Below are 14,547 nucleotides of genomic sequence, written 5' to 3' on the forward strand. Positions count from 1 at the left end.
TCTTTGGAATTTTCGTCAAGCCTTGATGACCTGTCTAAGGCTGTGGAATACTGAACATAACGCGCCAAACAAATGGAGGTTTATCGAACAAAAGGAACATTTATTGTGTAACTGGGAGTCTCGTGAGTGCAAATATCCGAAGATCATCAAAGGTAAGCGATTAATTGTATTGCTTTTCTGGCTTTCGTGACCAATCTACACTGCTGCTAGGTGTTCTTAATGTTTTGCCTTGTGATCGATAAACTCACACAAATGCTTGGATTGCTTTTGCTGTAAAGCATATTTTCAAAATCTGACATGACAGGTTGTTTAACAACAAGCTAAGCTGTGTTTTGCTGTATTGCATTTGTGATTTCATGAATATAATTATTTTTTGAATTTTTTTATTTATTTGGCGCTTTGCAATTTAGCGGTTGTTGATGAAAATAAAGGGATCCGTGCGTCAAGAAGTTAATAAAGGGGTCGGGCAGCGTACCTAAGCCTAGAGATCAATAAAGGGGGCAGGCGGAAGGCTCTGGCAATTAGCGGTGAACTCTCTAGGCAATGGGCTCATGTCAGCCACTTGCGTAGTCGACTTCGGGTGGTAGACAGAGGGAGAAGGAAATAGAGTGAGAAAGAGAGTGCATCGGAAGATTGACTAAATCGATCATTGTTTTTGTGTGTGTGTGTACTGTATGGTCATTGGTGCGTACATGCGTATGAATTCAGGGTGTTTATGGAGATAGCCGGTAGCTTGGAGACCCTGAGGACCTCGCTCTGGCCAGGAGTGGACAGCAGCCCAGCCCAGACGCTTTATCCTCCCTCCCCCAGAGACATCCCGCTGACCTGTGGCTGAACCTAAATTAGCCACAACAACAGCAGACACTGTCTCACCAGTTGTCTGTACACAGAACACCAGTTGTCTGTACACAGAACACCAGTTGTCTGTACACAGAACACCAGTTGTCAGTACACAGAACACCAGTTGTCTGTACACAGAACACCAGTTGTCTGTACACAGCACACCAGTTGTCAGTCAGGGAGAGAAAGATGATGTCATAATAAAATGTCCACGCTGGGTAAACGGTGTGTGTGTGTGTGTGTGTGTGTGTGTGCGTGTGTGTGTGTGTTACCTCCGTACACCTCAGACGTAGACGCCAGCAGCAGACGAGCTCCAACACGCTTCGCCAACCCTGGAGACATACAAGACAAGAGCAATAAGACCCAGAGCCAAAAACCCTGGAGAGGCAGACCAGATCAATCAAACCCAGAGCCTGTCCTGGGGAGAGCCACAGACTAGATCAATCAAAGCCAGAGTGGAGCCTGGGGAGAGAGTCAGGCAAGAGTAATAAAGCCAGGCGTCACACCTGTGGAGAGGCAGACAAGATCAATCCAACTCAGAGTGGATCCAGCAGCGGGACAGAGCAGAGAGATCAGAGCAGGATTAGTATAGAAGGAGAATCTGGGAGGGGTAATCCAACCAAAGCAGCGGGACTGGAACCAGATACACTTACAGACAAGCGGGAAAAGGACAATCCAGCATAGTGTATCTAATCAAAGAGTTCAACTTCGCCAGCCTGGTCCCAGATCTGTATGTGTTTAAGCCAACTCCTCTGACTATACATGTTGGCAAAACACTTCCCAGCCCAGATCTGGGACCAGGCTTTCACTTGGCAAGGAAGACTTCCAAGTCTGTGGAGAGAGGAATCTAGGCCCCTCGTATGTCCTACTAACCTGCTGTATATCACACCCCAATTACCCAACAACCTCCGCTGCCACTCTAAAACACCGAAAACTAAATGTACAGTAAATTGGTGTAGGGGCGATGGCATGAGATGTTCAAAGCGAAAATGCATGTGATAAAAATGCCATGCTGATGACAAATACATCCCGGCGCCTCCAACCTCTCACACGCAATGCATTTCATAGTTTTCTGTGCCATAAATGTTTCTACTAAGATAATTACCAGACAGTTGTGGTCAGTAATTGTCCAAGGATGAATGACACCTGTAAATGCACATGAAGGTGCCACACAGTGCAGACAACACATCGAATGCCTCTTCACTCTCAACATGGCAATCGCATGTGAAATTACTACACACTCTCACGAAGAGATGGCTCTTGCAGTCTCTTTATTACCAGTGTGGATCATAAAGATGTGTGTACGCGCGTCCGGTCTGTCTGTCAGCAATGGTACTGTAGGGTCTGCAGGGTTTTGTTCCATACCAGCACTAACAGATCCAAAACATATCATCTTGTTCTTGAAGCAGATTAGGTGAAAAGCGATTGGTCAATATATGGCGGTAACTCACACACACACACCAGAATGCAGCTGATCATGCTCTTCTCATGAGTCAGTGTGCGCGTCTATATGTGTGTCATGGCGGAGAGAGTAAGAGATCTACAAGCCTGCTCAGTCTTCACTGTGGAAGGTATGTGGACTGTAAGCTAACTGGTGGCCTTGAGCTGATCTCATGCATTTACTCTGCTATGTGATGGAGGGATGTGAGCTTAATACAACCACTATCACACACTAGACAGAGGAGGAGGATCAGCTGCAATCTGGGGAGGAGGGGGCCAAGGAGAGAGAGGAACGGAGAGGGAGGGGGGAGAGGGATGGAGAGAGGGAGGGAAAGGTGTAGAGATTATTGGCAGAGGTGGAGGGAGAGAGGTGAATGGAAAGGTAGGTGGAGGGAGAGAGAAGGTAATTAGAGGGACCAGTCTTCCGTGTTATTTGTTAATTTTCCTCCCTCATGTTCCGTACACCTTGACAACTGACTGTCAGAGAAACCTGCCTCGTCACCAGTCCATTAATTATAATCATCAGCCTTTCATATCTGCCTGTCAAACAGTGGCAAGGGAGTTTTCGTGAAGATGGTTGTCACCATCGTTTTGGAGATAGTTCAGATTCTACCATTCAATCTGTAGAAATTACAAAACCACAAAACAAAAACTATGCAAAGAAAAGTCTTTACTGATCCATCCAAACTAGACTAAAATAGAGGACTGCACTGCTGTTAACCCAGTCTGTGTAATTCTTGACTCACCCAGCATGTTGAGGGTTCCTATAGTGTTAGTCTTCAGGGTCTTGATGGGATTGTACATGTAGTTGGGAGGAGAAGCAGGAGAGGCCAGGTGATAGATCTGGTCCACTATAGGGGGGAGGAGAAAGTGTGAGAGAGAGAGAAAGCGAGAGAGAGAGAGAGAGAGAAAGCGCACGAGAGAGAGAGAGAGAAAGAGCGAGAGAGAGAGAGAGAGAAAGAGCGAGAGAGAGAGAGGAAGGGTGGAAAGAGAAAATAGGGGGGAGAGAGATGAATGTAATTATTTGCACACCTGCAGAAAGAATAAGTTAATGACATGGTACTGTAAAGGCACAATGAATAACAGTGGTTGGTGTCTGGTAGAACACCATACTGAAGGATGTTATGATCAGCTGCTACTGCACTAGAAGGATGTTATGATCAGCTGCTACTGCACTAGAAGGATGTTATGATCAGCTGCTACTGCACTAGAAGGATGTTATGATCAGCTGCTACTGCACTAGAAGGATGGTATGATCAGCTGCTACTGCATTAGAAGGATGTTATGATCAGCTGCTACTGTACTAGAAGGATGGTATGATCAGCTGCTACTGTACTAGAAGGATGGTATGATCAGCTGCTACTGCATTAGAAGGATGTTATGATCAGCTGCTACTGTACTAGAAGGATGGTATGATCAGCTGCTACTGCACCAGAAGGATGGTATGATCAGCTGCTACTGCACTGGAAGGATGCTAAGCCGATGTGAGCTTAGCATCTGCTTCATCTGACCACTTTTTTATTGATTGAGTCACTGGTGCTTCCTGCTTTATTAACACTGAAACATGCATGAGAGCACCAGCTGTTCCGGAAGACTGTGTGATCACGCTCTCCGCAGACGATGTGAGTAAGACCTTTAAACAGGTCAACATTCACAAGGCCGCAGGGGTTACCAAGACTCGTACTCAGAGCATGAGCGGACCAACTGGCAAGTGTCTTCACTGACTTTTTCAACCTCTCCCAATCCGAGCCTCTAATACCAACATGTTTTAAGCAGACCACCATAGTCTCTGTGCCCAATAACACTAAGGTAACCTGCCTAAATGACTACCGACCCGTAGCACTCACGTCTGTAGCCATGAAGTGCTTTGAAAGGCTGGTCATGGCTCACACCATTATCCCAGAAACCCTAGACCCACTCCAAATCGCATACCGCCCTAACAGATCCACAGATGATGCAATCTCTATTGCACTCCACTGTGCCCTTTCCAACCTGGACAAAAGGAACACCTATGTGAGAATGTTATTCAATGACTACAGCTCAGCATTCAACACCATAGTGTCCTCAAAGCTCATCAATAAGCTAAGGACCCTGGGACTAAACACCTCCCGCTGCAACTGGATCCTGGACTTCCTGACGGCTGCCCCCGGGTGGTAAGGGTAGGTAACAACACATCCCCCACGCTGATCCTCAACACAGGGGCCCCTGAGGTATGCGTGCTCAGTCCCCTCCTCTACTCCCTGTTCATTAATGACTGCACGGCCAGGCACGACTCCAACACCATCATCAAGTTTGCAGATGACAACAGTGGTAGGCCTGATCACTGACGACGAGACAGTCTATAGGGAGGAGGTCAGAGACCTGGCCATGTGGTGCCAGGACAACAACCTCTCCCTCAATGTGATCAAGACAAAGGAGATGATTGTGGACTACAGAAAAAAGAGGACCGAGCACGCCCCCATTCTCATCGACGGGGCTGCAGTGGAGCAGGTTGAGAGCTTCAAGTTCCTTGGTGTCCACATTACCAACAAACTAACATGGTCCAAGCACACCAAGACAGTAGTGAAGAGGGCACGACAAAACCTATTCCCCCTCAGGAGACTGAAAAGATTTGTCATGGGTCCTCAGATCCTCAAAAGGTTCTACAGCTGCACCATCGAGAGCATCCTGACTGGTTGCATCACTGCCTGGTATGGCAAATGCCAAGCTTCCTGCCATCCTGACTTCTGTAATCAAAAAAGCCTTGGTTTCATGCATGTTAACATCAGAAGCCTCCTCCCTAAGTTTGTTTTACTCACTGCTTTAGCACACTCCGCCAACCCTGATGTCCTTGCCGTGTCTTGGCTTAGGAAAGCCACCAAGCCACCAATCAAATTTTTTTGATTTCCATACCCAACTACAACATTTTCCGTCAAGATAGAACTGCCAAAGGGGGAGGAGTTGCAATCTACTGCAGAGATAGCTTGCAACGTTCTGTCATACTTTCCAGGTCTATGAGCTTCTTAAAAATGAATCTCTCCAGAAATAAGTCTCTCACTGTTGCCGCCTGTTATAGACCCCCCTCAGCTCCCAGCTGTGTCCTGGACACCATATGTGAATTGATTGCCCCCCATCCATCTTCAGAGTTTGTTCTGTTAGGTGACCTAAACTGGGATATGCTTAACACCCCAGCAGTCCTACAATCTAAGCTAGATGCCCTCAATCTCAAACAAATGATCAAGGAAACCACCAGGTACAACCCTAAATCCGTAAACATGGGCACCCTCATAGATATTATCCTGACCAACTTTCCCTCCAAATACACCTCTGCTGTTTTCAATCAGGATCTCAGCGATCACTGCCTCATTGCCTGCATCCGCTATTGGTCCGCGGTCAAACGACCACCCCTCATCACTGTCAAACGCTCCCTAAAACACTTCTGCGAGGAGGCCTTTCTAATCAACCTGGCCCAGGTTTCCTGGAAGGATATTGACCTCATCCCGTCAGTCGAGGATGCCTGGTCGTTCTTTAAAAGTAATTTCCTTACCATCTTAAATAAGCATGCCCCTTTCAAAAAAAAATTGAACTAAGAACAGATATAGCCCTTGGTTCACTCCAGACCTGACTGCTCTTGACCAGCACAAAAACATCCTGTGGCGGACTGCAATAGCATCGAATAGTCCCTGCGATATGAAACTGTTCAGGGAAGTAAGGAACCAATACACACAGTCAGTCAGCAAAGCAAAGGCTAGCTTTTTCAAACAGAAATTTGCATCCTGTAGCTCTAACTCCAAAAAGAGCACCTCCTCCCAGCTGCCCACTGCACTGAGGCTAGGCGACACGGTCACCATCGATAAATCCATGATAATCGAAAATTTAAGTAAGCATTTCTCTACGGCTGGCCATGCTTTCCTCCTGGCTACCCCAACCCCGGCCAGCAGCTTTGCACCCCTCGTAGCTACTTGCCCGAGCCTCCCCAGGTTCTCCTTTACCTCCTTTAAATTCTGAAAGAGCAGGAAAATCTGGACCCGTACAAATTGCTGGGCTAGACAATCTGGACCCTCTCTTTCTAAAATTATCCGCCGCCATTGTTGCAATCCCTGTTACCAGTCTGTTCAACTGTCTGTGGCTGTCCGTCTGTCCGTCTGTGGCTGTCCGTCTGTGGCTGTCCGTCTGTCCGTCTGTGGCTGTCCGTCTGTGGCTGTCTGTGGCAGTCCGTCTGGCCGTCTGTGGCTGTCCGTCTGGCCGTCTGTGGCTGTCCGTCTGGCCGTCTGTGGCTGTCCGTCTGGCCGTCTGTGGCTGTCCGTCTGGCCGTCTGTGGCTGTCCGTCTGTGGCTGTCCGTCTGTGGCTGTCCGTCTGTGGCTGTCCGTCTGTGGCTGTCCGTCTGTGGCTGTCCGTCTGTGGCTGTCCGTCTGTGGCTGTCCGTCTGTGGCTGTCCGTCTGTGTCTGTCCGTCTGTGTCTGTGGCTGTCCGTCTGTGTCTGTCCGTCTGTGTCTGTGGCTGTCCGTCTGTGTCTGTCCGTCTGTGTCTGTCCGTCTGTGTCTGTGGCTGTCCGTCTGTGTCTGTCCGTCTGTGTCTGTGGCTGTCCGTCTGTGTCTGTCCGTCTGTGTCTGTCCGTCTGTGTCTGTCCGTCTGTGTCTGTCCGTCTGTGTCTGTCCGTCTGTGTCTGTCCGTCTGTGTCTGTCCGTCTGTGTCTGTCCGTCTGTGTCTGTGGCTGTCCGTCTGTGTCTGTGGCTGTCCGTCTGTGTCTGTCCGTCTGTGTCTGTGGCTGTCCGTCTGTGGCTGTCCGTCTGTGGCTGTCCGTCTGTGTCTGTCCGTCTGTGTCTGTGTCCGTCTGTGTCTGTGTCCGTCTGTGTCTGTGTCTGTCCGTCTGTCCGTCTGTGTCCGTCCGTCTGTGTCCGTCCGTCTGTGTCCGTCCGTCTGTGTCCGTCCGTCCGCCCGCCCGCCCGTCCGTCCGTCCGTCCGTCCGTCCGCGTCTGTCTGTGTCTGTCTGTGTCTGTCTGTGTCTGTCTGTGTGCATTATGTGTACGCCTAAAGCGAAAGGCATAAATGAATAGATCCTAACAGAGTAAAACAGTATCAATCCCCTTTCTATTTACCCTGTCGTTTGGTCTCTCTGTTTTACTCCACATTCTGCCTCTCTTTAAACAGCCCTCTAGAGAAAGAGAGGGGAAATGTTTTATTTATTTTACCATTATTTAACTAGGCAAGTCAGTTAAGAACAAATTCTTATTTTCAATGACTGCCTAGGAACAGTGGGTAAGAGAGGGAGAGAAAGAGAGGGGAAATAGAGAGAGAGAAAGAGAGAGAATGAAGCAAAGAGTGTGCGAGAATGAGACCTGGAGAGAGAGAGAGAGAGAGAGGAGAAAGAGAGAAGGAACTATGGAGGTAAAAAGAAGCATTAAAGTTGTAATTGTAGTGCTTTGATGGTTATGAGTAGAGCGCGGCTGGCTCTGTAGGGGAGATGGGTGTGTAGTGACGTGTTCCTGATAAGACTTGAAGGCACAGCAGGGTAGGCCCTGTCATCAACGCTCCTTCTATCCCGCTCACCAAGGTCAATGAGTGGAGAAGTGGATCAGGTTTTAGGCTTCTTTTAAGGCCTTCTGTCAGGGGAAAATAGATTCCCCTCAACGTATTATCTCAGGGACACAAGTCATCTAACAATCAGCTTTTCCCAGCAGACCACTGTGACCTGAAAGCTCTGTGTCAGTGGCCACAATGTGGCCCCCTTATGTCTTTTTCATGACCGGATCAAGATGCTATGGGGATTATGTCATATTTTGGTTGTTATCTGGTCAGACTACAACCAGATAAAGACAATTTTGTTGTTGTTTACAGACAGACTATTTCACTGTATCGCAATTCCAGTGGGTCAGAAGTTTACATACACTAAGTTGACTGTGCCTTTAAACAGCTTAGACAACTCCAGAAAATGATGTCATGGCTTTAGAAGCTACTGATAGTCTAATTGACATCATTTGAGTCAATTGGAGGTGTACCTGTAGATGTATTTTAAGGCCTACCTTCAAACTCAATGCCTCTTTGCTTGGCATCATGGGAAAATCAAAAGAAATCAGCCAAGACCTACAAAAATGTAGACGTCAAAAAGTCTGGTTCATCCTTGGGAGCAATTTCAAAATGCCTGAAGGTACCAAGTTCATCTGTACAAACAATAGTACGCAAGTATAAACACCATGGGACCACGCAGCCGTCATACCGCTCAGGAAGGAGACGTGTTCTGTCTCCTAGAGATGAACATACTTTGGTGCGAAAAGTGCAAATCAATCCCAGAACAACAGCAAAGGACCTTGTGAAGATGCTGGAGGAAACAGGTACAAAAGTATCTATATCCACAGTAAAACGAGTCCTATATCGACATAACCTGAAAGTCCACTCAGCAAGGAAGAAGCAACTGCTCCAAAACCGCCATAAAAAAAGCCAAACGACGGTTTGCAACTGCACATGGGGACAAAGATCATACTTTTTGGGTTAGGGTTAGGGTTAACCCTAACTAAATGTCCTCTGGTCTGATGAAACAAAAACAGAACTGTTTGGCCATAATGACCATCGTTATGTTTGGAGGAAAAAGGGGATGCTTGCAAGCCGAAGAACACCATCCCAACCATGAAGCACGGGGGTGGCAGCATCATGTTTTGGGGGTGCTTTGCTGCAGGAGGGACTGGTGCACTTCACAAAATAGATGGCATCATGAGGTATGAAAATTATGTGGATATATTGAAGCAACATCTCAAGACATCAGTCAGGAAGTTAAAGCTTGGTCGCAAACAGGTCTTCCAAATGGACAATGACCCCAAGCATACTTCCAAAGTTGTGGCAAAATGGCCTAAGGACAACAAAGTCAAGGTATTGGAGTGACCATCACAAAGCCCTGACCTCAATCCTATAGAACATTTGTGGGCAGGCTCCGTTACACCAGCTATGTCAGGAGGAATGGGACAAAATTCACCCAACATATTGTGGGAAGCTTGTGGAAGGCAACCCGAAACGTTTGACTCAAGTTAAACAATTTAAAGGCAATGCTACCAAATACTAATTGAGTGTGTGTAAACTTCTGACCCACTGGGAATGTGATGAAAGAAATAAAAGCTGAAATAAATCATTCTCTCTACTATTATTCCAACATTTCCCATTCTTAAAATAAAAAGTGGTGATCATAAATGACCTAAGACAGGGCATTTTTACTAGGATTAAATGTCAGGAATTGTGAAAAACTGAGTTTAAATGTATTTGGCTAAAGTGTATGTAAACTTCCGACTTGTACCTCGGCGCCACAGGTAACTTCCACAAAGCTGTGAACGATCTGAGAGACAAAACAAGAGGGGCATCCTACGCCATCAAAAGGAACATAAAATTCGACATAACAATTAGGATATGACAAAAAATACTTGAATCAGTTGTAGAACACCTTGCCCTTCATGGTTGTGAGGTCTGGGATCCGCTCACCAACCAAGAATTCACAAAATGGGACAAACAACAAATTGAGACTCTGCATGCTGAATTTGGCAAAAATATCCTCTGTGTACAATGTAAAACACCAAATAATGCACGCAGAGCAGAATTAGGCGTATACACGCTAATTATTAAAATCCAGAAAATATCTGTTCAATTGTACAACCACCTCAAAGGCAGTGATTCCAATACTTTCTGTCATGTCTACTCCCCCTCACCAGCGCTCGACGTCGCTGGTCTAACCACCGGTCCTAGCAACAATCATTGCGCACACATAAGTATTCAGACCCTTTACACAGTACTTTGTTGAAGCACCTTTGGCAGCGATTACAGCCTTGAGTCTTCTTGGGTATGATGCTACAAGCTTGGCACACCTGTATTTGGGTAGCTTTTCCCATTCTTCTCTGCAAATACTCTCAAGCTCTGTCAGGATGGAAGGGAGCATTGATGCACAGCTATTTTCAGGTCTCTCCAGAGATGTTCGGTCAGGTTAAATTCCGGGCTCTGGCTGGGCCACTCAAGGACATTGAGACTTGTCCCGAAGCCACTTGAGCGATGTCTTGGCTGTGTGCTTAAGGTCGTTGTCCTGTTGGAAGGTGAACCTTCGCCCCAGTCTGAGGTCCTGAGCGCTCTGGAGCAGGTTTCCATAAAGGATCTCTATACTTTGCTCTGTTCATCTTTCCCTCGATTCTGAATAGTCTCCCAGTCCCTGCCACTGAAAAACATCCCCACAGCAAGATGCTGCCACCCCCATGCTTCACCGTAGGGATGGTGCCAGGTTTCCTCCAGATGTGACGCTTGGTATTCAAGCCAAAAAGTTCAATCTTGGTTTCATCAGACCAGAAAATCTTGTTTCTCATGGTCTGAGTCTCCTTTAAGTGCCTTTTGGCAAACTCCAAGCGGGCTGTCATGTGCCATTTACTGAGGAGTGGCTTCCGTCTGGCCACTCTACCATAAAGGTCTGATTTGTGGAGTTTTTCTTCTAGAAGGTTCTCCCATCTTCACAGAGAAACTCTGGAGCTCTGTCAGAGTGACCATCGGATTCTCTGTCACCTTCCTGACTAAGGCCCTGCTCCCCCGATTGGTCAGTATGGCCTGGCGGCCAGCTCTAGGAAGAGTCTTGGTGGTTCCACTTATGACCGAAGTCAGTTTGCATGCGCCCGGCCGCCACAATGAGTCGCTAGAGTGCGATCGGACAAGGACATCCCAGCCGGCCAAACCCTCCCTAACCCGGACAACGCTGGGCCAATTGTGCGCTGCCTCATGGGTCTCCCGGTCGCTGCCGCCTGTGACACAGCCCGGGATTGAAACCGGATCTGTAGTGACACCCCTAGCACCGCGATGCCTTAGACCTCTGCACCACTCAGGAGGCCCTATTAATTTGGCACTGAATAAGCCGTTACTATAGTCATTTATTGAACCTCTTGATGGGAAAACCTTGAACATTTGCTCTTTATGACAGAATGTTAAAACTAGATGAAATCAAACTTATTTTTTCACCAAGTTACACATCTCGAAAGTCACCGAATTGGTGGAACAGCCGAGAATTCTGTTGGACAGACTGACTGATCAAATATTGATCAAATGTTACAGGGGTGAGAGAGAGAGGTTTCAGTCTATCTAGTGGTACATTCTCACACCTGGTCTTCTAACACAAGCGAAGCAGGAGATTACAGTACTGTGTGGCAATCAGTGTCTATACCGTGTCTATTCAGTGTCCCTATTATATGTGGCACTATATGTGATTGTACGTGTGTGTGTGTTTCTGTGCGTGTGTATCTGTGTCTGTGGGCGTCTTCACTCACCCTCGATGTAGAGCGGCTCCACCACGTCGTGGTTGATGAGCTCAAAGTTCTCGTGGCCGATCCAGTGCTCCACGTTCCTCTTGCGGCCCGTGAAGAAGTTGTCCACCACTGTCACCTCATGGCCGTCCATCATCAGCTTATCAGTCAGATGGGAGCCAACAAAGCCTGCGCCACCCGTTATCTAGGGGATAGAGGGTTACACCATGAGGGGGTAGGGAGAAAGACAGAGAAAGAGACGAAGACCACCCTGCCTATGATCTAGACCAGGGGATAGAGGACCACACCACGAGAGGGGGAGGGGGGAGATAGAGGGCACAAAAACCATCTAGACAGAGTAACATGGATCTAATTCAGGATAACCACGACAGAGTAACATGGATCTAGTTCAGGATAACCATAACAGAGTAACATGGATCTAGTTCAGGATAACCATGACAGAGTAACATGGATCTAATTCAGGATAACCATAACAGAGTAACATGGATCTAGTTCAGGATAACCATGACAGAGTAACATGGATCTAGTTCAGGATAACCATGACAGAGTAACATGGATCTAGTTCAGGATAACCATAACAGAGTAACATGGATCTAGTTCAGGATAACCATGACAGAGTAACATGGATCTAGTTCAGGATAACCATGACAGAGTAACATGGATCTAGTTCAGGATAACCATGACAGAGTAACATGGATCTAGTTCAGGATAACCATGACAGAGTAACATGGATCTAGTTCAGGATAACCATAACAGAGTAACATGGATCTAGTTCAGGATAACCATAACAGAGTAACATGGATCTAGTTCAGGATAACCATAACAGAGTAACATGGATCTAGTTCAGGATAACCACGACAGAGTAACATGGATCTAATTCAGGATAACCATAACAGAGTAACATGGATCTAGTTCAGGATAACCACGACAGAGTAACATGGATCTAGTTCAGGATAACCATGACAGAGTAACATGGATCTAGTTCAGGATAACCATAACAGAGTAACATGGATCTAGTTCAGGATAACCATAACAGAGTAACATGGATCTAGTTCAGGATAACCATAACAGAGTAACATGGATCTAGTTCAGGATAACCATGACAGAGTAACATGGATCTAGTTCAGGATAACCATAACAGAGTAACATGGATCTAGTTCAGGATAACCATAACAGAGTAACATGGATCTAGTTCAGGATAACCATAACAGAGTAACATGGATCTAGTTCAGGATAACCATAACAGAGTAAGATGGATCTAGTTCAGGATAACCATAACAGAGTAAGATGGATCTAGTTCAGGATAACCATAACAGAGTAACATGGATCTAGTTCAGGATAACCATGACAGAGTAACATGGATCTAGTTCAGGATAACCATAACAGAGTAACATGGATCTAGTTCAGGATAACCATAACAGAGTAACATGGATCTAGTTCAGGATAACCATGACAGAGTAACATGGATCTAGTTCAGGATAACCATGACAGAGTAACATGGATCTAGTTCAGGATAACCATGACAGAGTAACATGGATCTAGTTCAGGATAACCATGACAGAGGGAAGAAGGGAGAGAGAGCAAACTTTCAGTGTCCGAATTCTGGTAAAATCTTAACTTCCGATACAAGAGACAACTTGGGACATCTAACTTGGGGGAGCATAACATGGGGGAGAAAGAGAATAATAGTATAGGCTGAGGTTAATAGAAAGCTGTTTATATTGAGATTGGGTAATCACCGTTTCAGTCAGACAGACCTGCCCTGAAGCATAGGCCTAATCCCTAGTGTGCCTTCAAGCTAGTTGCAGTTGGTTGTCCATTAAAGAGCAAGTTTAATATGTTTGGATAAGGGTCTAGCAGCCAGCCAGCTAGACAGACACAACAGACCTGTCCTAAAGTGTAATCCCTAGTGGGAAATGATCAGATGTATAAGAGAGGATGTGTTTAGTATGGAACTCTGGATGGGGTTTGCCAGCCAGACAACTCAGTGGGGAGTCGACTCAAGTGTCCAGTGAGTGGTGGCTTACGCAAGCCCAGGAAATCATGACCCTGTTGGAGCTCTCAGCCTCAGAGCAGCACTACAGGCACTGAAGTTACTGCCACAGGCGTACAGTAACGTACACACACTCTTCTCACACACACACACACGTCACGTCACACACACACACACGTCACACACGTCACACACGTCACACACACGTCACACACACGTCACACACACGTCACGTCACACACACACACACACACACGTCACACACACATGTCACACACACACACACACGTCACACACGTCACACACGTCACACACACACGTCACACACGTTCCCTGACATGGTCCAGAGCAGAGATCTGATCAAAAAGTATGATTCTCCACAGCGCAATATATGTCTACCTCAGATATATATATATATTTTTTCATTTAAAAAGAGTATCAAGCCAGGGAAGAATGACGACCAGAGAGAAAACATTTAATTGAAAAGTAATTGGACATCTAAGAGGGCTGACTGACTGAGGGCAGCAGGAAAGGAGGATGGGTAGAAGAGGTGGAGATGGCACCGTGGAACAGATGAATGCTTTAAGTCCAGGGTTGTGATCTCAGAGGTAAGAGAGGAACGTGTGTGATTGTGTGTGGGGTGCATGCATTTTGAAACACTCACCAAAATCCTTTTCCGATCCTTCTCCGAGAGGAACTTCACAGGGGGGTATTTCTGAGAGAAACTGGAAATCAGGATAAACATTCCAGAAATTAAACCTTTGATAGGAGGAAAGTACATTAATACAAATCAAAGCCATGAAATCCATCTATAAGTCATGTGTGAGCATCATGTTGATGAGAGCTGTAAGGCTACTGGGTATATCATGCTGAGAGATGAGTAACAGTCCAGAACAGACAGTAGAGGACTTCTTTAGGGACATCATCTGGGCTTATAATTAGGCTTGGCCCCACTGGCCTGTGGGTTAATACTGATTGTGGCAGGGAGCAGTGTGTGTCGTGGCAGGGAGCCGTGTGGGTCG

The 14,547-nt window shown here is 46.6% G+C and overlaps 1 protein-coding gene across 3 annotated transcripts in view; it reads right to left on the bottom strand.

The window, feature by feature from the left end:
• Nucleotides 1-14,547, bottom strand: part of uxs1 (UDP-glucuronate decarboxylase 1) — an 88,357-nt gene that overhangs the window by 48,262 nt on the left and 25,548 nt on the right. For 2 of the 3 annotated variants that reach the window (XM_039007205.1, XM_039007207.1), the window contains exons 5-8: nucleotides 14,190-14,250; nucleotides 11,536-11,716; nucleotides 3,027-3,131; nucleotides 1,113-1,172 (exon numbers count right to left, since the gene is read on the bottom strand). In XM_039007205.1, coding sequence (XP_038863133.1) covers nucleotides 1,113-1,172; nucleotides 3,027-3,131; nucleotides 11,536-11,716; nucleotides 14,190-14,250 — 407 coding nt within the window. The remainder of the gene's footprint in view (nucleotides 1-1,112; nucleotides 1,173-3,026; nucleotides 3,132-11,535; nucleotides 11,717-14,189; nucleotides 14,251-14,547) is intronic. The other variant, XM_039007208.1, reaches the window with a different exon arrangement.

Source organism: Salvelinus namaycush, chromosome 13, assembly GCF_016432855.1.
Source record: "Salvelinus namaycush isolate Seneca chromosome 13, SaNama_1.0, whole genome shotgun sequence".
In the NCBI taxonomy this organism is placed as follows: domain Eukaryota; kingdom Metazoa; phylum Chordata; class Actinopteri; order Salmoniformes; family Salmonidae; genus Salvelinus; species Salvelinus namaycush.